Genomic DNA, 21,046 nt, shown 5'->3' with positions numbered 1-21,046 from the left:
TCCGGACACCTGTTACCACTGTTTGTCGTGTATTTTGTACACGAGGAGCAGTCCATTTGCTGATTACACTATTTTGCTTGAATACACTATTTTGCCTATAACATTTTTTAGGACTTTGAATTCTGTCTTATAGTTTGGATTGTTCGTACTTGGTTTTATTTTATTTTTATTTTTAGGCTACCGAAAAAAGTAAAAATATACGACAACTGTAATTGACTGCCTGGATGATTTAAATCTGATTTAAAAAAGTCATCTGAATACACTGAGAAGTAGTAATAGTGTTATTTGTACATTTAGGCCATAGATATCTCCCGATTTGGTAAATTTGTATGAATATCGGTAAAATTCTAATTATCGCAACAAATCTAATACGAAGAGGCTAAATTCTGTAGATACATAGTGTTAATTAACAGGGGTGAGAAATTGACTGAAAGGTGATTTAATTATCGCCAGGGGTGAAAATTTCTGCGACGGTGCGTTTTCTGTACTGGATGTGTACGAACGGGTTAAAAACGACTGATATGGTGTGTATTCTTTGTTTGGTGAGTTTTCTCGAAAGCATGTAATAACTGCACCAAAGGTGTTTTATCAAGGACCAACAGGCTTTATCTGACGCGTACTTGTTAAATACAGTTTACGGTGCGATTTCTTGTTCGACCGTGTGTGTGGATTCAATCTCATCCTCAGTAGAGAATTTATATTATCCGGAGAGCACGCTTTGATATTGCCCTTTGATCTCAGACCCCCTTTGGTCTCAGACTGAAAGGCGACACTGTTAATGGATTTGCTGAAATAGTTGGATGGAGTGTGACTATTTTTGCCGGTTACACTTAATTCAAGGATGACATACTGTGGTCTGTTCAGTGTTGGTTTTATTGCAATGATTTAAATGTATGTTTTACTTCTCTATCATCTCATTTGAATAAAGCTTGATATTTTATCAACATGTATACAATTTATTTTGTTTCTCATAGGAAATTTCGGTTAGTATCTCAAATGAAAAATAAACAGCCCAAGCGATTATATTATAATCAGAGTAATGTTCAAACACACAAGTAAAATAGACAGGACAAAAATACAAGCAATACCATTATTTATTATTACATTATTGATATGCATATGCCTTCATATATTAAACGTCTTAATTAAATTGTAACGTATAAATTATCTGCTTTATTTATTTTTTCTTTAATTGGCAGTTGATATGGGCCGAAGCATTCGCTTCTATACGTATTAGCTCTGCTCCAATAATGACATTTTGTGGAATATTAGGGCAATTCAAAAGAAACATGGTCAACAAGTGGAATTTAAGAGTGAGCTAGAAGGAAATATTCAAAATGGCCATCAATTCTTTTCGAAGAGAATCAATTATTTTGATAGTTTAACCATGGCTTCGTACGGCATGTAAAATATATAAACATGACTAGTCGGATATTATTATTTCAATTGTACTTTCACCATTGATGGGAAATGGAAGAATGAATCAAAAAGCGACGATTATCGAGTGAGAAGGTGGTCCACCATTTGCTACATATTATGATATTATCAGTGCCAAAATTCTCTAAATTGATCAATGAGTATGAGTATAATTATTGTAAGCATATCTTGCAAATAATATCAAAACTGAGTATAATTGTAAGCATATCTTACATATAATATCAAAATTTATATCCTATCTGGGATTTCGATTCCGATACCTTCACGGTACCTGAAAACAACAAGAGGGATTATAAGATTTAAATACAATGAAATACTAACTATTACATTATTATCATGTTGTACTGAAGTTAGAGGACTAAGTTATTTTTCTACAGTATATTTCAAAACAAAAAAATTGTGTTCTTCTTCTTCTTGAATTTGTTAAATTATTAAACGTATTTCCAAGTCACATATTACAACACAAACTGGCATCAGGGCAGGAAGTACGCTTGGCAGAACACCAACTTAGATCACCGTTGACCTAGATGTTATATAACAACTGTTAATTGCCAGACTTTATTAGGGGTAATAAATTAATCATCGCCGCAGCTCAACAATTTTAGTGAATGTGTATTATAAACCTGGGGTCTGTTTCACGATTTTATCTTAGTTAAGATTTTGAGAAACAGGGCCCAGGTACACTTAATTTATCAGAACACAACAATAATTTTCTTGAATGAACCTTGGTTTATTAAAATTCAAAATATGACCCTTTAAATTAATATAGATGTGTTGTGTATCCTATTTCAAAACCGTAATTTGTCCAACGAACAATTAATTACATCAAAGATATCAAAGGTGTATAAGAAATTATTGTTGTTCTGAAACAGTTTTCTTTATCAAATTTATTAATTAAGCTGTTAAAACGTCAAATTCTGGACATAATGTGTGCTATGCACGGTTCTAAAAGTTGAAGACTTTTATGACGTGGGACTCAATTTAGCATAATATATGGCTGGAAATATTGTAAATGAAGCTATTTAAGTTTAAAACTATGACTTTAGAATGCACGTGAAAATGTTGAAATTGATCACTACAGCAATAAATTGTTGTTTCGGAATTAACAGATCTTTAACAAATAAATCATGCTATAACACTATTCTAAACCCGTACCCAAGAATAAATATTAAATATTTAGATTTCAAAATGTTCACAATTAAACAGAATTAACAATAAAAACAAAATCACAAATTAATACGGCATATTATGAAAATCTTTTCAAATAAAGCGACCAAAATAACAAAAGAGATTTTAAAGTCGTTTTAGACTGGAAACTAACTGATTCCCAAAGGTGATTGCATGCTTTTAGAAATAGACACATGGAGCCCGTGATCTCGATCTGTCATCACGTTGATAAATCACATAATAAAAATTGGATCCACTCAACCCGTTGTCTATTAGTACCGGGAGAAAAATAATAAAGCTATTTCATAAAATCGTAAACAATAGAAATATTAACATGTGTTTAAATTTAGCTGTTCTTGTAAAGCCGCTATTTTCATATTAAGTCAAAGGTCAATGGACAATATCACCGCCAGCGCATGTCCCTATTTGCATTAGTGTTATTTGATATGTGAATTATCATTTGTTATATGTGGAAATTAAATTTTTCTTGGATAGTCCTTTTTACAACCCAGGTAAGAAACAATAAATTTATGCATTAAAACGCCCACGTGTAGTAAATATAGACATGACGAAACCAATAGTTTTTCAATAATTGCTTGATTTTATATTTATAAACTTGCTTTTCGAAACAGATTCGTTAGTCTGATATCAATGGAGGCTGGTCCGGATATCGGTAAATAAGGTGCATTTATACTTCAGTGGTACGCACGATAATATATAAACAAATTAAACCCACAAAAAAGACAAATATATAAATAATTGCAGCCCGACTATGGTACGAAGTATAAAACACGTAGTATTCATCAAGAAATGAAATACGTATAAGAACGAACATATGTAACTACAGCACATATACATCCATGTATAAAGACCTACACTTAACAAAGACCGATCTGCGTAAAACACACAGTCGAACAAGAAATCGCACGGTAAATTGGATTTAACACCTACGCGTCAGATAAAGCCTGTTGGTCCTTGATAAAACACCTTTGGTACAGTTATAACACTCTTTCGAGAAAACTCACCAAACAAAGAATACACACCGTGTCAGTCGTTTTTAACCCGTTCGTTAATTAACACACCGGTACAGAAAACGCACCGTCGCCGAGATTTTCACCCCTAGCGATAATTATATCACCACTCAGTCAATTTCTCACCCCTGTTAATTAACACACCATATCTACAGATTTTAGCCTCTTCGTATTAGATTTGTTGCGATAATTAGAATTTTACTGATATTCATACAAATTTACCAAATCGGGAGATATCTATGCCCTTAACGTACAAATAACACTATTACTACTTCTCAGTGATATATCACTGTTACACCATAATGATGGTTGAGTTCGAAATTTCGTGAGATCAGACAAAATGGACTCCCCTTATTCGCAAATAGTGTAAATATATGATACATCAATGTTGTTGACTCTCTAGAGTCCACAATTTTGATTCGGTTTTGATGAAACTTGAAATGCATGTTTATAACCCAAAGATCTTGGTTCCTTTCAATAGTCGCGCATATCAGATCATAACTTCCTTAATTATGGCCCTTGATTGTACGTAAAATCGCTTTTTTAGCTTGTGGTCCCTCTAGAGGTAACAATTGTTGTCCAATTGAAAAAAAAAAACGTCTGAATATATATACCGTTACACTGTAATGATGGTTGAGTTCAAATTTCATGAAAATCTGACCAAAACTGCCAGACAAAATGGTCGCCTCTCGTTCGCAAATAGTGTAAATATATGATACCTCAATTTTGTAGACCCTCTAGAGAAAACAGTTTTGATCTGTCGTATATTGGTCGTATATTGCCGTCGCCCCTGTCCGTCGGTTCGTCCGTCCGTCCATCGTCCACAATTTCTTGTGAACACTCTACAGACTACATTTATCATCTGATTGTTTTGAAATTGATATATGTTGTTTGCTTTGGTGAGATGAAGAAGCCTATTTAATTTCAATAACTTCTGTTAATTTCTTCTGGAGTTATGGCCCTTATTTCACTTTGTTTCACCTTGTGAGTGCTCTAACGACAAAAGTTATAATCCGACCTGTATGAAATTTATATGTATCATTTAAATTAGTAAAACGAACAAGCCTATTGAGTTTCAGCTAATTTCCGTTAATTACATCTAGAGTTATGGCCCTTCTTTAACTTTGTTGAATCTTGTGAACGCTTGAACGACAAAAGTTATCACCTAATCTGTATGAAATTCATATGCATCATTTAAATTAGTGAAATGAAGAAGCCTATTGAATGTCAGCAATTTCCATCAATTACGTCTAGAGTTATGGCCCATGATTTACTTTGTTGAATCTTGTGAACGCTTGAACAACAAAAGTTATCACCTAATCTGTATGAAATTCATATGCATCATTTAAATTAGTGAAATGAAGAAGCCTATTGAATGTGAACGTTCGAACGACAAAAGTTATCATCCGATCTGTATGAAATTTATATGCATTATTTGAATTAGTAAAACAAAAAAGCCTGTCGAATTTGAACAATTTCTGTAGATTACTTCCAGAGTTACGGCCCTTGTTTTAGTTTTTAGAACCTTGTGAACCCTCAAACGACGGAAATTGTCTATTAAATTCCCCTAATTACCAACAAAAGAATAAATATGTGACAACCCTTGTCGACTGCTGGGACGATTTAGCCGCTGTGGGCGTATGTTTTGTTGCCTGGCAACCTATCTTGTTGAAACTTGAAATACATGTTTATAACCCAAAGATCTTGGTTCCTTTTGACATTGGCGCATATCGGATCGTAACTTCCTGAATTATGGCCCTTGATTGTACAAAAAGTCTCGTTATTAGCTTGTGGTCCCTCTAGGTTAGGTCACAATTTTTATCCAATTTAAAAAAAAACCGTCTGAATATATCACTGTTACGCCCAAATGATGGTTCAGTTTGAATTTTATGCAAATCGGACCAAAATGCCAGGCAAAATGGACGCTGCTCGTATGCAAATAGTGTAAATATATGGTATATCAAGGTTGTGGACCCTCTTAGAGGCCACAATTTTGATCTGATTTTGTTGAAACTTGAAATACATTTTTATAACCCAAAGATCTTGGTTCTTTCGATATCCGCATGTATCGGATCATAACTTCCTGAATTGTGGCCCTTGATTGTACAAAAAATCGCGTTTTTAGCTGGTGCTCCCCTAGAGGTCACAATTTTTATCTGATTTAAAAAAAACATTTGAATACATCACCATTGTACCCTAATGATGGTTGAGTTCGAATTTCGTGAAAATCGGACCAAAACTGCCAGACAAAATGGCCGCCCCTTGTACATAAAGAGTGTAAAAGTATGTAATGCAAAGGTTGTGGACTCTAGAAGTCACAATTTTTATCCGATTTTGATGAAACTTAAATTATATCTTTATCTCAGTCCATTTCGATATTCACACATTTCAGACCATAACTTCGTGGATTATGACCCCTGATTGTATGAAAAATCGCTTTTTTTTTGCTTGTTCTCTATCCATCTCTTGCACAATGTGGGCGTATCTTGCCTGGCAACCGCTGGTTCTTACTTTTTGGAATGACTAATTTTAGTTGACTTTCTGAACTCAGTGTCATGGTAGTGTTAGTTTAGAATTTTCCACATTGATCTCTCAAACTGGTAATTTATATAGTCTCTTATAATCTATATTATCATTGTATATATTTCTAGTAAATGGTGTAATATCATCAAGTGGTGAACTTGTAGAATTACCCATACCAACAGCCAATGTTGAATTAAACTTTGATGAAATAAGTGAAGAAGAACAAACCATACATTCAGAATTTTTTGATGGTCGACAATCTAAGACACCAGACCGCTACCTTAAAATCAGAAACCACATTATTGAGTCCTGGTGAGTTAAAATGGTACATACCAGTGATGGTATTTCTGGACAGACATGTCCAACACTAATTCCAAACGTCCGAAATAGTACGACCAGGAAAATGCCCAATTGGACATCAACATATGGCGAATGATATTCAAAATTCCAAAATTAATATAGTGTACTGATTGTATAACTACCACTCAACCCGATTATCGTTGATAATAGGCTGGATTGATTAGCTAAATCAATGTATCTATCGTGTTATACCGTCTATACACCTACCATTGATTAACTACTTAATCTGCCATGATTGACAGACTTAATCCTTTATCGGACAATTCATCAGTCTAATTTTAAACAGAAGTCATTGCTTCCCCTTTGTCAAACTATTCATCAATCCAATAAGACTGATTATAATTTTAATCTAAGTGTTTACCTCGTGGTTTCTCCATTGTCTGACATTTTAATCACAGCATGTATCAACCGACAGCATATATAAACTATTCATAGATGTCACATATCGTAAGAGTATATAACATCCCAAATCAATGGACAGTTATTTTGTCTGTAATATCTTTTATGTCCTTTAAAACTCCATATAGAAATTCTCATCCACAGTGGCACTTTCATACGATCTTGATTGCCGCACAAAAATCGCTTACCATATAAGACAGTGCTTTTAAAGCTATGTGCTATGAGTTATGTACGCCATATGCTGAAGTTAACTATGACTTTTTACAAGTGATTTAACTATCAATGTAATTGTGAAGAAGAAAATGGTGTTTTGATAACACCACAAGAATTTTTATTTCGAACTCCTTTATTTCATTTGCTGCCGTATAAACCAAGACATGTAATTTTGGAGAAATATTACTGGCATGAGCTTGAAGCAGGTACAGATCAGCAAGCTTTCACTCTATCGTATTACAAAAACCCGTAATTTTGTAGGAATATTACTGACATAGATTTGAATACCAAAAGGGAATTAAATATGAAAAATAGTGAGGTATTCCTATTTTTATAATCCTGCGCCGAACGAAGTTAGGGAGGGATATTGAAATGGGGTTGTCCGTCCGTTCGTCTGTCCATTCGTCCGTCCGTTTTCGTTTCTGGAGCATATCTCATAAACCGTTCAAGATATCTTTAGGGAACTTTGCACACATATCAACCTATTACAGTAGTTGTGCCTTTTGCTATTTAGGAATTTCTGGGATTTATATTTTTTTGTGTTTCCTTGGAAACAAAAATGACTTAGTTTTTTTGGTGTACAATTTTGTTTCCGAAGCATATCTCATAAACCGTTCAAGATATCTTTCTGAAACTTTGCACACACATCAACCTATTACAGTAGTTGTGCCTTTTGCTATTTAGGAATTTCTGGGATTTATATTTTTTGTGTTTCCATGGAAACAAATTTGACTTAGTTTTTAGTGTATAATTTTGTTTCCGGAGCATATCTCATAAACCGTTCAAGATATCTTTCTGAAACTTTGCACACACATCAACCTATTACAGTAGTTGTGCCTTTTGCCATTTAGGAATTTCTGAGATTTATATTTTTTGTGTTTCCATGGAAACAAATTTTACTTAGTTTTTGGTGTACAATTTTGTTTCTGGAGCATATCTCATAAATCGTTCAAGATATCTTCATGGCACTTATTTTGAATTTCTCAGATTTGATAATTTTATGTGTTTCCATGGAAACACATTTGACTGTTCAAGATACCTTTAAAATAATTTTACCCATTATTTTATTTTCTGAAATCCAGCCTTCCATCCTGATTTTGTTTCTGGAGCATATTTTATTATCTGTTCAAGAAATCTTTTTGAAATTTTGTACAAACATTAACCTATTATAGTATTTTATTTTCTGATGTATAAGTTTATTGTTTAACATACAGCAGCTAATTGAGGTAGGCAAAGGTTGTTGTGCATACCTTACAGGGAGTAGCGACCCTGCCTTGCCGAGCTACTGTGATCAGAGTATGAAATTCTGTGAATTGATATTCCATTTGTCGGAATATGAGATTTGTCTAAAGCTCCAGTTCCCTCCACTTGCAAAATATCTCTATTTTCTATGTAGTCATGTCTAATTTTTAAAACCAGAGCTTAATGTCATAAATTATCTCAAATCTTCTAGTAAATAGCAATCAGTCATTAGTTTTCAGAAATAGGGAGCAATATCTACTAAACAGGGCCACAATATTATGACCAGTGACACTGTTTGCGAAATCTGATACATTTTTATATTGATTACCAATAGCATAAACAAGTTATTTTTCCTTATTTCTTCCAAACAAGTGCAAGGGCGCGGGATGTTGATGTCTAGTCATCTTGTTATGCGCTGATTTGAATATTTTGTTGACATTTTATAAAGAAGAAAACGATGTTCTGACATCACAAACTATTCTTATTTTGGAAGTTTTGCATTCATTTGCTGCCGTATAAACAAAGATACATAATTTTGAAGGAATATTACTGTTTGAATTTGATGTCGAAGCAGGATCGGCAAGCTTTCATTCAATGTATTACGAAAATGCGTAATTTTGTAGGAACGTTTACAGACATAAATTTGAATACTGTACGGGAATTAAATAAGAAAAATAGTGAGGTTCACCTATTTTTTATTACGGACAGGATTTGAATATTTTGTTGACACATGCTTTTTAATTGCCTCCCTTTATTTTCGGTAAAATGTCTGACAAGAAAATTTTTGAAATCCCATCACTGTTAAAGGGACAATAACACTCTTGCTGGCTTGACAGCTCCAATAAAATAAAAAATAGCCTTATTCTAAGTACTAGATGTGTTAGTGTCCTACCTGTTGTGTAAATTATCCTATTTTTAAATCCATGTCACATTTGAAAAGCTTTACGTCGGGCTTTTCAAATCATTTATTTGAATTTTTCCAATTTTTTAAATTAGGTATGTTAAGATGAAATTTGTATTATCAAGTAATTGGAATATTGTAAAATAGTGCAATTTGTTGACCAGAATAAAGATTGGGACATATTATTCAGTTACAACAAGAGTGGTGTTGAGCCTTTAATTATTACATGTTAATTAAAAGTCAATCAACTTGCTTGTCAGCTACAACAAAAGTCATACCTTGGTGAGAATCGGCCATGTGGTTCATAATCTGAGTAGCCTAATTAGCACATTACATTTAATGTAATTTTAATAAAACAAGCTTGCTGATTATTCATAACAGAACAGGATCAGTAAGCTGCTTTTGTAAAAAAAAATAGCCCACGTGAAAGAAGACGATCTCGTCATGGTTTGCCAATCGAGCGTCTTTCACGCTCTGTGTGAATTCCAGGTACCGGTAGATATTAAAATAATAACTGCATCATACATTGATGAATTCACTGACCAGTTGTTATGTAAAATTATGTCTTAAATTGAATATAATCCCCTTATAGAACACCGAATACACCGAGAAACAAGTCATTAATAATATATTTTCCCGATAGAATCTCCAATGCCAAACTCAAATGACACATGACATGACAAAACCAGTTTTAAATAGCGTTTACTGTTATGATTTTTTTAATTCTATACACATTCTGAAAAAGGCTTAATTATAAGAATCATATGAAGGCTATATCATAATCGTACAGAATTTTATTTTAAAGCAATTTCAATTACGGTAGTCAACGTGACAATTGTGTTGTTTGTCTATCATCGACGAATGAATAAAAACTTTTGCAAGTTAAGTGACTGTTACATGATGGACAAAAAAACTACAAATAGTCTTATGAAGAAATGCCATGTTGCCGTATCAGTTTATTTTGGTTACAGCATTTTTTGGTACTGGCAGTAGTGGAAAAATGCTAATATTTTAGATCATCGACTGATGAAGCATGAACGTTTCATCGAATAAACTAAGATAGTAATTTATTCAGGAATATTACTGCCCTAAACATAAAGCTGGTATGTGAACTAAATGTGTAAAATTTTCAAAGGGTGTACCTAATTGTCATTTTTGTGGTAATCACATACATTAAAATAGGACATTCTCCATAACACATTACCAAGAATTATTTTTGTAAAGTCTGGTTATATTAAAGGGAATGGAAGCTTATAATTAACCCATTTCCTACCGGGACCTCATTTGACCCAATTCTGGCCGGTTTGTTTCAAAATGGATTAAGAATCCTGGTTGTGGCAGCATATGCCGATCATGTCCTACATGGATTGGCAAACATCTGACCGAGAATATGCCCAATCGTACATCAAAATATGGTGAATTATATTCAAAATTAAAAGTAAATATTAACTGCACTGAGGGTATAACTATTATGTGTGAGGCCGGTTCCATGATCCATTTACTTGATTGAATAGTACTTTTATTATTTACATGTATTACCTACAATGTTAACACAAAGAAAAAGTTACCTCTGGGGAAAAACAAAAGAAATCTGGCAGTATTTCAGACTAAATTAATATAGATGGGTTCTGAAACTTTAAATAATCAAACCGCAGAAACTAAGGATGTAATGGTTTAAAAAGCATTGAACCGGTTAAAGTGAGAATTTCAAATTTTCTAAGAAAGTCAAAAAGTAATTATTTCTATGTCTTTTGCTCAATAGGTTGTCAACTCACAATTATACGATCATAGGTGTCATTCTCACACTTAAAACACATTTACACAGGAAATAATAACACAATTACCTCCCTTGTTTTCTATTCTCCACCATGGGGTAGCTTTTTCAAACGTTTGAAAATGAAGAGGAAAATGATATTTTTGCCAATTTCTCAGCTGGCAATAGTGAATTATAGGTAGGACTGTTTATGGATACCATCTATTTTCAGGCTTTATTTTAATAAATTTTAAAAATATAACTTAAAAATTTGCAGTTTCCGCTTTAACTGGTTGATAAAAACCTAACCTCAACCTGTTAACCACAGGAAGACTTGATAATATATATTTAAATTATTTGTATTACAGCTTAAGTTAACAGTCAGTACAAATTCCATTCATTCATTTATTGTCTATTAAAATGGGTTCGTTCGTCTGTCTGCTTTTAATTGAGGTAGAATGTTTAGACTTGATGTAGGTGTTCATTAGGTGAATGTCTTAACTGAGTTCAATGATTAACATTTCGACCTGAAGCTAAGCAGAGCTAATCAATTTCATTGGTCAATGCTTTGGGACAAGATAATCTTGATTCTATCTGATAGAAAGTGATGAAACTTAGTGTATAGATTGATTGCTTGATACTTTTGAAAAAAAAAATAAATGTGCGATTAATTAATGTTAATTAATGTGTGTCATCTATTTATTTTTGGGATTTTGGCGGGGAACATCAGCCTCACTGTTGGCTTGTTCATTTATTCTTGATGTTTCATTTCTCCATCTTGTGGGGTACTTTGAGAGGTCACGTATAGACGAGTTGAAATCAGGTTGACTTAAAAAAAAGGCTTCACTAATACTTTATAAGATTAGTTATGAAATAAATATCTGAAAGCATACCTTTGGACTTTTAAATATGAAATAAGTTTGATTATTCAACATCAGCTAATTTTCTGTCAGAAACCATGCTGTATCATATGGTACCAGTGACCATATGATACAGCATCAAGCACTGGAGTGATAATATAAACAATTTTACTTTGTCTATTTTAATATTATTTCATCACATCAAACTTGGTTCCTTTTGAGGCCTTGTTCATGGAGTGATGAGGTAAATATATACTCTAAAACAATTAATTGTCCTCCGCCTTTCAAAGAAAGCAGGGGACTATTAAAATCCGTCCGTCCGTCCAGCAACCACAATTGCTTGTGGACCCTCTAGAGGCCAAAGTTAATATCCAATTGACTTTAAATTCATACACAGTGTTTAAGGTCATGAGACAAAGAAGCCTATTGATTTTCAGCAATTTCCGATATTAGTCTAGAGGCCAAAGTTAATATCTGATTGATGTTAAATTTATACACAGTGTTTAAGATCATAAGACGAAGGGGGGATCACGTGGCTAAGTGGGTAAGGCGCTGGCTCGCTAGCCTGGAGGTCGGGTGTTTGATCCCTGCATTGGCCGAGAAAGTTCATCCAGATTTTCCGGCGTGGTTCCCCCTTGTCAGTGATGCAGGACGGAGGGCCTGACAAGGACAGCTGTCTAGTCCTTCGGATGAGACGAAAAACCGAGGTCCTGTGTATACATTGGAATGCACGTAAAAGATCCCTTGGCAGTTGGAATTCGATATAAGAGTAGGCGATAGTGCCGCTGCCCGGGCAAAATTTCCCTCATACCACACTGTATGGGGTATGCCCGTCTTCATTAGGCCAGGTTAGGAGCAGAACAGTAGGACGTTAAACCCCATTTCATTTCATTTCATTTCATAAGACGAAGGAGCCTATTGATTTTCAGCGATTTCTAATAATCACTGCCAGAGTTATTGGCCTTGATCACTTCAAAATATCTTGTGGATGCTCTAGAGGCCAAAGTTAATGTCCGATTGTCTTTAAATTTATACACAGTGTTTAAGGTCATGAGATGAAAATATCTTGTGGATGCTCTAGAGGCCAAAGTTAATATCCGATTGTCTTTAAATTTATACACAGTGTTTAAGGTCATGAGATGAAGAATCCTATTCATTTTCAACGATTTCCGATAATTACTGCCAGAGTTATGGCCTTTGTACATTTTGAAAAATCTTGTAGACACTCTAGAGGCTGAAGTTAATATCCAAGTGACGTTAAATTTATACGCAGTGTTTGAGGTCATGAGACGAAGAAGTGTATTGATTTTCAACGATTTCAGATAATTACTGTCAAAGTTATGGCCCTTGATCACTTTGGAAAATTTTTTTGATGCTCTAGAGGCTAAAGTTATCATCTGATTGACTTTAGATTGATACATAGTTTAAGGTCTTGAGACGAACAAGTATATTGATTTTCAATGAATTTTGATAACTTGAACAGCTAAATCCATGATATTAAATGTTTCGTATACTAAATGTTAGCATGGGGCATAAGGAACTTTATAAAAGCCAAACAAATTCTTATGATTTTCTGATAATTACTTAAAGATACATTATGCAAGAGCTAAATCTGCCTATTGCAGGTGTTTCTTTAGGCCTGAAATGTTTTCTAAATTATTAATTAGGCATTAATTAACTTATCCAGGCCATAATCAATTCTCGATGGCATCGTAGAACAGTTCAGTCATATTTTGATTTAAGCTAAAAATGGAGGAGCGAGACTTAGCTTCGAATAACCAGTACGGTGGCTGAAATTATTGCACACGTCTTGTCAAATCTTCAAAAGCTAATATCTTTGCTCGCAATAGAGTAATTTGAATGAAATTTTCAAATTATTTTTTTTACATTATCTTTTTTCGAACTATTATAGCAAGAATGGCTAGCTCTTTATCTAAATCTTTAATTTGTTGTTACTCTTAATCAGATTTTAGTGTATTATAAATGTTTCATTACCGAAAAAAGTAACAAATATGCGACAACTTTTGTTGACTGCCTGGACGATTTAGCTGCTGTGGGCGTATGTTTAGTTGCCTGGCAACCTATCTTATATAACTCTATGTGTCAGGCCTTCACGTGAATAAATTCCTGGAGAGTCAAAAAATGCTCTCCTGAAATTAGAAAAAGGGTAAACCGCTCTCCTGAGAAAGCTTTTTAGCATTTGTGATAAGAACAGGGGTTTTAATCCATTTTGAAACCAGCCGGCCAGAATTGGGTCAAATGGGGTCCCGGTAGGAAATAGGGTAATTAGAAGCTCTTGTTAACTTTAATATACCAGACTTCAACAAAAATAATTTTTGGTAATTTATGGAGAATGTCGTATTCTGAATAGGCTAAGATATGACTTGAAATTCAAGCCAGTAATATTCCTGAGTAAATTACTGTCTTTGTTTATTTGATGGATAAATGGATATCATCAGTCGATCGTAATTAGGATTTTTCTACTACGGCCAGTGTCACAAAATGCAATAGCCAAAATAAGTTGACATGACACCATGGCATTTCTTCATATTTCTTCACAAAGTTTTTATTCATTCGTGGATGATAGACAAGTGGCACAATGATCATGCGACAACCATAACTGAAATTTCTTTATATAAAATAAAATTCTGTACGACTATGCCATAGCCTTAAATAACAAGGATAATATTTTAAAAAATAACTCCTTGTCAGCATGTGTATAAAATAAAAATGAATAAAACTAAAATGCTATTTAAAACTAAATTAAGCAATGCTGGTTTATTGACCTAATTCCAATGGATGCTTGTCATGTGTTATCGGGAATCGGAAAGCATTGGAGATCCTGACGGAAAAATATATTATTAATGTCTATTTCTCAGGATTTCCGGTGTTCTATCAGGGATTATTCAATGACTATTTAAATTTAACTAACAACGGGTCAGTGAAACCATAAAATGTATTATCCAATTATTATTTTAATATCTACCTGGCATTCGTACAGATCGAGCATTGAAGACGGGGCGCAAATCCCGAGATAACCAATCCATGCCGAGCGAGATGTCTTCATTCGCCATGTGGCTTATTATTACAAAGGAACTTACTGGACCTGTTATGAATAACCAGCAAGCTTGTTTTGGTTTTCTTTACTGAATTATCAAAATTACCATAAAATGTGCTGATTACTCGGATTATGAAACAGATGGCCGATTCTCACTAAGTTACGACTTTTTTTGCAGCCGACAAGCATGTTGATTGTCGATATTGGCAGTATATTTCGTTACTGGTATAGTTTTCCTGATTATTTTCTTTGAGGGGAGTCAATTTAGACATCGAGGCAAGCTATAAAAACACACCTCGACTGACATCCAGGTGCGCCCAGGAGAGCGAGAGCGATCACACTCCTTTTATGTGAAGGCCTGATGTGTTATGGGCGAATAACCCACTAATCTGTGACTGTTTGTGCATATATACTATTCAAAAAAAGTAGGGGATATTTGATTTTGGGGGCATAATACTAAAATATGCAAATGACTACGAAAAAAATTGTCACTATAGAACCTAACAGAAGAAACATTTCCAGTTACATGTGACGCCCAAACGCACCAATAGCTACCGCATGGAATGCAGGTGATGCTTGGGATCATCATGGGGGTCCAACCCAAGATTTGCACGACTCTGACTTTGAATGTTACAGTCATTGTGGCATTGAATTCCAGGGTGGAAACATCAGTTTAATTGTTTTAGTGACCAGAAAACAAATTTTGATATGCGTCGGCTTACCCAAAATGAAAGGTTACGTGCCCTTGGCATGCTACAGATCGGCACAACACAGGCGGTTGTGGCGCGGACGATGAATGTTTCTCAGTCTGTCATAAGCAGGCTATGGTCCAGATACCGTGATACACAATCTGTACAGGACAGACCACGCTCAGGTCGACCAAGGGCGACAACTCAAGCCCAGGATCGATTTATCCGTACCTTGGCCTTGAGAAATCGTGTCATCACAGCAAATCAGATCAGCGCTCGTCTTCAAACAGACACTGGTGTGAGAGTGAGTGGCCAGACGATTCGGAATCGACTGCATAGGGGTCACCTTCGCGCCCGACGTCCTCGCGTGATCCCTTGTTTGAGAAATCATTCAGGCAAGACGTCGTTGGTGTAGGGATCGTCAACACTGGGATAATCGACGCTGGAGCAATGTGATGTTTTCAGATGAGTCAAGGTTCACTGTTGATTTTTTGGACAGACGTAGGAGGGTGTGGCGTCGTCGAAACGAGCGCTTCCAAGACGTTAACGTCATCAGACATGATCGATTTGGGGGTGGTTCTGTTATGGTGTGGGGAGGCATCACTGTTGCTGGAAGAACGGCTTTACATGTTGTTGCAGGGCGTGTTACAGGCCAGTACTACCGGGACAACATCTTGGCAGTCCATGTTGTGCCGTTCGCACGACGTCATGGCCGCCGTTTCATCTTTCAGGATGACAACGCAAGATGTCACAGGGCCAGGATCGTTACAGGTTACCTCCAACAACAGAACATCACCACATTACCTTGGCCAGCACTGAGTCCCGACCTCTCCCCCATCGAGCATGTCTGGGACATGCTTGGACAGAGGTTACGTCAACGTCAACAACGTCCTGCCAATGTCCAAGAACTTGCTGCTGCGTTGCAACAGGAATGGGACAATCTGGACCAAAATGACCTTAGACGTCTCATTAGGAGTATGCCACGTCGGATCAATGCTTGTTTGGCAAACAGAGGAGGATTTACCCGTTACTGACTTGGTTGTGATGCTGTGGTAACTTTGCTGTTTGACCCCGGGTATCATTTTACCCTTATAATGGTCAGTCTGTGCCTTACTTAGTCTAACGATCATTTGGAATAAATCGATGAATGTGAACTTCATTTCATTTTGTCATTTGTTTCTTCGTCAGTTTCATTAGGTGACTTTAATAACACTTAAAAATCAAATATCCCCTACTTTTTTTGAATAGTATATGTTGACAGCTTATATAGTATTGTGCTTGTATCATATATCCTTATTATGCTTATATCTATATAGATATATATATTCAGAGTGTTTTCTATGTTCATTTCCAGTCAGTTATATAGTGGAAAACACGCGAAAATCTTCACGTTGATCGTTAGCCTAGCTTAGTGATTGACAAGTGTTGACTTTTAAACTGTCATCAACAATTAAACATGGTGTAACCTTCCACCTTTTGTGGTAACCAGAAGTTCAAACGTATGACCAGTGATGGGATTTTGCCTGTTTGTTCCGGACATGTCCGACGCTATTTTCCAAAAATCCAAAATTGTCCGACCAGGAATATGCCCAATCGGACATCAAGACATGGTAAATAATATTCAAAATTCCAAAATTAATATAGTGAACTGAGTGTATAACTACCACTCAACCCGATTATCGTTGATAATAGGCTGAATTGATTAGGTAATTTATCGTTTTATATCGTCTACACACCTACCTTGATTAACTACTTAATCTGCCTTGATTGGCTGAGTTAATTCTTTGTCGGACAATTCATCAATTCATCAATTCAATCCTGAACAGAAGTCATTGCTTCTCCTTTGTCGGACTATATATCAATCCCATAAACTTAATCTACGTGATTAACCCGTGATTTCTCCATTGTCTCACGTTTTAATCTCCTTAGTCATATATGTCACATATCCTAATAGTATATAACACCCCAAATCAATATACGTTGTGTCCGATAATTTGTCTGTGATCTTTCTTCAGTGGAAGCCGAAGTTAAGTAAAGCTATTTCACACACACGCAAAATGAAAGTAGAAATCTTGCGAGACACATGGAATTAAGAGGTGTAAACGTGCCGAATCTAATACGTCTGATGTCGGGAGAAAAGATTCTATTTTGCTGGCATATTGTCAGATTTATGATCATATTTTGAATGGGGTTTATGTTTTTAAATAAATAAATAAACATGCGAAGAAATGTTGACGAATATTTCGATTGGAATAACGTAAGTAGTTACGGTAATTGTTTTAGACGATAGTGCATGCTTTGAGTCGAATGGTATTATTTAGCAGTTGGTGTCGCTTGCTCGTTGTATTAGAGCGACGTTTACTACGCTTTACGGCCAAATAAATTTTGGGATGTCATTTTTTTACCTTCCGTATATAAATCAGAACGGAGTATAAGACGAATGCCGGACTTTGCTGAAAAATGTATGGACTTTAGACCCGAAAAATACGGTAATTTGGGGGAATTTGAAACCGGTACGGATGGGCAGTAGTCGGCACGCTTTCATTCTATGGTATTACGATGTCATGTAATTTTGTAGGAATATTATTGTCATAAATTTAAATACCGTACAGAAATTAAATATGAAAAATAACGAGGTGCACCTTTTTTTTTTATTACGTATGAATTTGAATATTTTGTTGACACATGATTCTTAATAGTGGTTTGAAAACGCCTGCTTAAATAACGATAAGAGTTATGTCCCTTTATTTTCGGGAACTAAAATTTTGAAATCCCATCACTGATCCAAAGTTCTCTTAATGTGTTCCTTGTCCCCCGAAACCAGAAGATATACATCAAGATCATCAAATTATAGTCAATAATTATGGACTTGCAGTCATTTTTAGGTGTTGGCGGCCATTTTTGACATAATAGGCCAACATCATTTTAAATGATCTTAATGTGTTCTTTACCCCCAAAAACCTGGGGAAAGACACCATGATCATCAAATTTGAGTTGATAGTTACATAGTTATGATCATTTTAATACGTTTTGGTAGCCATTTTTGATGCCATCTTCAAAAGACACTTTTCCAGGGATCCTACTTTGGTAAACTTTTAGTATGTTATAAAGTACACTAAACCCTACCAGAATCAGTTGAGAAACCTTTTGTAGCAATTTTTGGGGGGTTGAGGGGGTATTTTCCATATATTGACCTGACTATCAACCATTCTCGAGATCATATCGGAGTTTTAAGTTTCAATGGCGGCCATATTGGATTTATGCTAATTGTTGACGGTATGGCGGCCATATTGGATTTATGCTAATTGTTGGCCGTATGACGTCGAAGGGATGCCATATAGCTGTGTTTTTCTGAGTCATCTGTACCACTTTCCTATCTACTCATAATACATTTACATTCTCCAAACTCAACCATTCCCGAGATCATATCGGAATTTTATGTTTCAATGGTGGCCATATTGGATTTATGCTAATTGTTGGCCGTATGACGTCAAAGGGACGCCATATAGCTGTGTTTTTCTGAGCCATATGCACCACTTTCCTATCTACCTTTAATACATTTACACCTTCGAAACTCAACCATTACAAGATATTGGAGTTTTTATACGCCCACATTTTCATGTGGACGTATATTGTCGTCGCCCCTGTCCGTACGTCCGTCCACAATTGTTTGTGAACAGTCTACAGGTCACAATTTTTATCCGATTTCAATGAGATATTGGAGTTTTTATACGCCCACATTTTCATGTGGACGTATATTGTCGTCGCCCCTGTCCGTCCGTTCGTCAACAATTGTTTGTGAACAGTCTACAGGTCACAATTTTTATCCGATTTCAATGAAACTTGAAATATAGGTTTATCACCCTAAGATCTCGGTTCTTTTCTATATTGGCATCTATCGGAACATAACTTCATGGATTATGGTCCCTGATTGTACGAAAAATCACGTTTTTGGCTTGTGAACACTGTAGAGGTCACAATTTTTATCCGATTTTGTTGAAACTTGATATGTAAGTTTATAACCCAAAGATCTTGGTTCCTTTCGATTTTCGCGCATATCGGACTGTAACTTCCTGAATTATGGCCCCTGATTGTACGCAAAAATGCGTTTTTTGGCTTGTGGAACCCTATAGAGGTCATAATTTTTATCTGATTTAAAAAAATGTATTATTATATCCCCGTTAAACCCTAAGGACGGTTGAGTTTGAATTTCGTGAAAACCGGCCTAAAACTGACAGACAAAATGGCCGCCGTTCGTTCTCAAATAGCATAAAAATATGGTATATCAAGGTTGTGGACCCTATAGAGGTCACAATTTTTATCCGATTTTGTTGAAACTTGAAATGTAAGTTTATAACACAAAGATCTTGGTTCCTTTCGATATTCGCGCATATCGGACCGTAACTTCATGAATTATGGCCCCTGATTGTACGCAAAAACATGTTTTTTGGCTTGTGGACCCTATAGAGGTCATAATTTTTATCCGATTTAAAAAACTGTGTTAATATATAACCGTTAAACCCTAAGGACGACTGAGTTCGAATTCGTGAAAATCAGCCCAAAACTGACAGACAAAATGGCTGCCCCTCGTTCTCACATTGCATAAAAATATGGTATATCAAGGTTGTGGACCCTGATTGTACGAAAAATCACGTTTTTAGCTTGTGGACCCTATAGAGGTCATAATTTTTATCCGATTTAAAAAAATGTATTATTATATCACCGTTACACCCTAAGGACGACTGAGTTCGAATTTCGTGAAAATCGGCCCAAAACTGACAGACAAAATGGCTGCCCCTCGTTCTCAAATTGCGTAAAAATATGGTATATCAAGGTTGTGGACCCTATAGAGGTCACAATTTTTATCCGATTTTGTTAAAACTTGAAATGTAAGTTTATAACTCAAAGATCTTGGTTCCTTTTGATATTTGCGCATATCGAATTGTAATTTCCTGAATTATGGCCCTTGATTGTAGGAAAAATCACTTTTGTTTTAGCTTGTTTTCTATCCATCACTCGAAAATGTGGGCGTATCCTGCCTGGCAGCCGCTGGTTAGGTGCCAATGGCGGCCATATTGGATTTATGCTAATTACTCGAAAACCTATCTTTTTATTTTGGGCGATTTTTGTTTCAGGACCCCTCGACCAGATTCTGTCGAGAAAAATTTTGTTGCAATTTGTTCTAGGTTATTTATTATATTTACCAGACTAATACTTCATCGGTTGAAATTAGGTCAATAAACCAACGATGCTAGTTTTAGTTTTAAATAGTGTTTACCGTTATGATTTTTTATGTTATACACATGCTGACAGGCTTAATTTTTGAAATATTGTCGTTATTAACATTGAAAGCTATATGGCATAGTCGTTTGTAATTTAATTTTAAAGCCATTTCAATCATGGTTGTCACCTG

The 21,046-nt window shown here is 35.2% G+C and overlaps 1 protein-coding gene across 2 annotated transcripts in view; it reads left to right on the top strand.

The window, feature by feature from the left end:
- LOC126818820 (deubiquitinase MYSM1) overlaps positions 1-21,046 on the top strand; it is a 168,961-nt gene that overhangs the window by 55,972 nt on the left and 91,943 nt on the right. For both annotated transcript variants that reach the window (XM_050546420.2, XM_050546419.2), the window contains one exon: positions 6,287-6,470. In XM_050546420.2, coding sequence (XP_050402377.1) covers positions 6,287-6,470 — 184 coding nt within the window. The remainder of the gene's footprint in view (positions 1-6,286; positions 6,471-21,046) is intronic.

Source organism: Patella vulgata, chromosome 4 (genome assembly GCF_932274485.2).
Source record: "Patella vulgata chromosome 4, xgPatVulg1.2, whole genome shotgun sequence".
Taxonomy (NCBI): Eukaryota; Metazoa; Mollusca; class Gastropoda; family Patellidae; genus Patella; species Patella vulgata.
The sequence above is the reverse complement of the archived record's forward strand: the minus strand, read 5'-3'. Positions and strand labels throughout refer to the sequence as shown.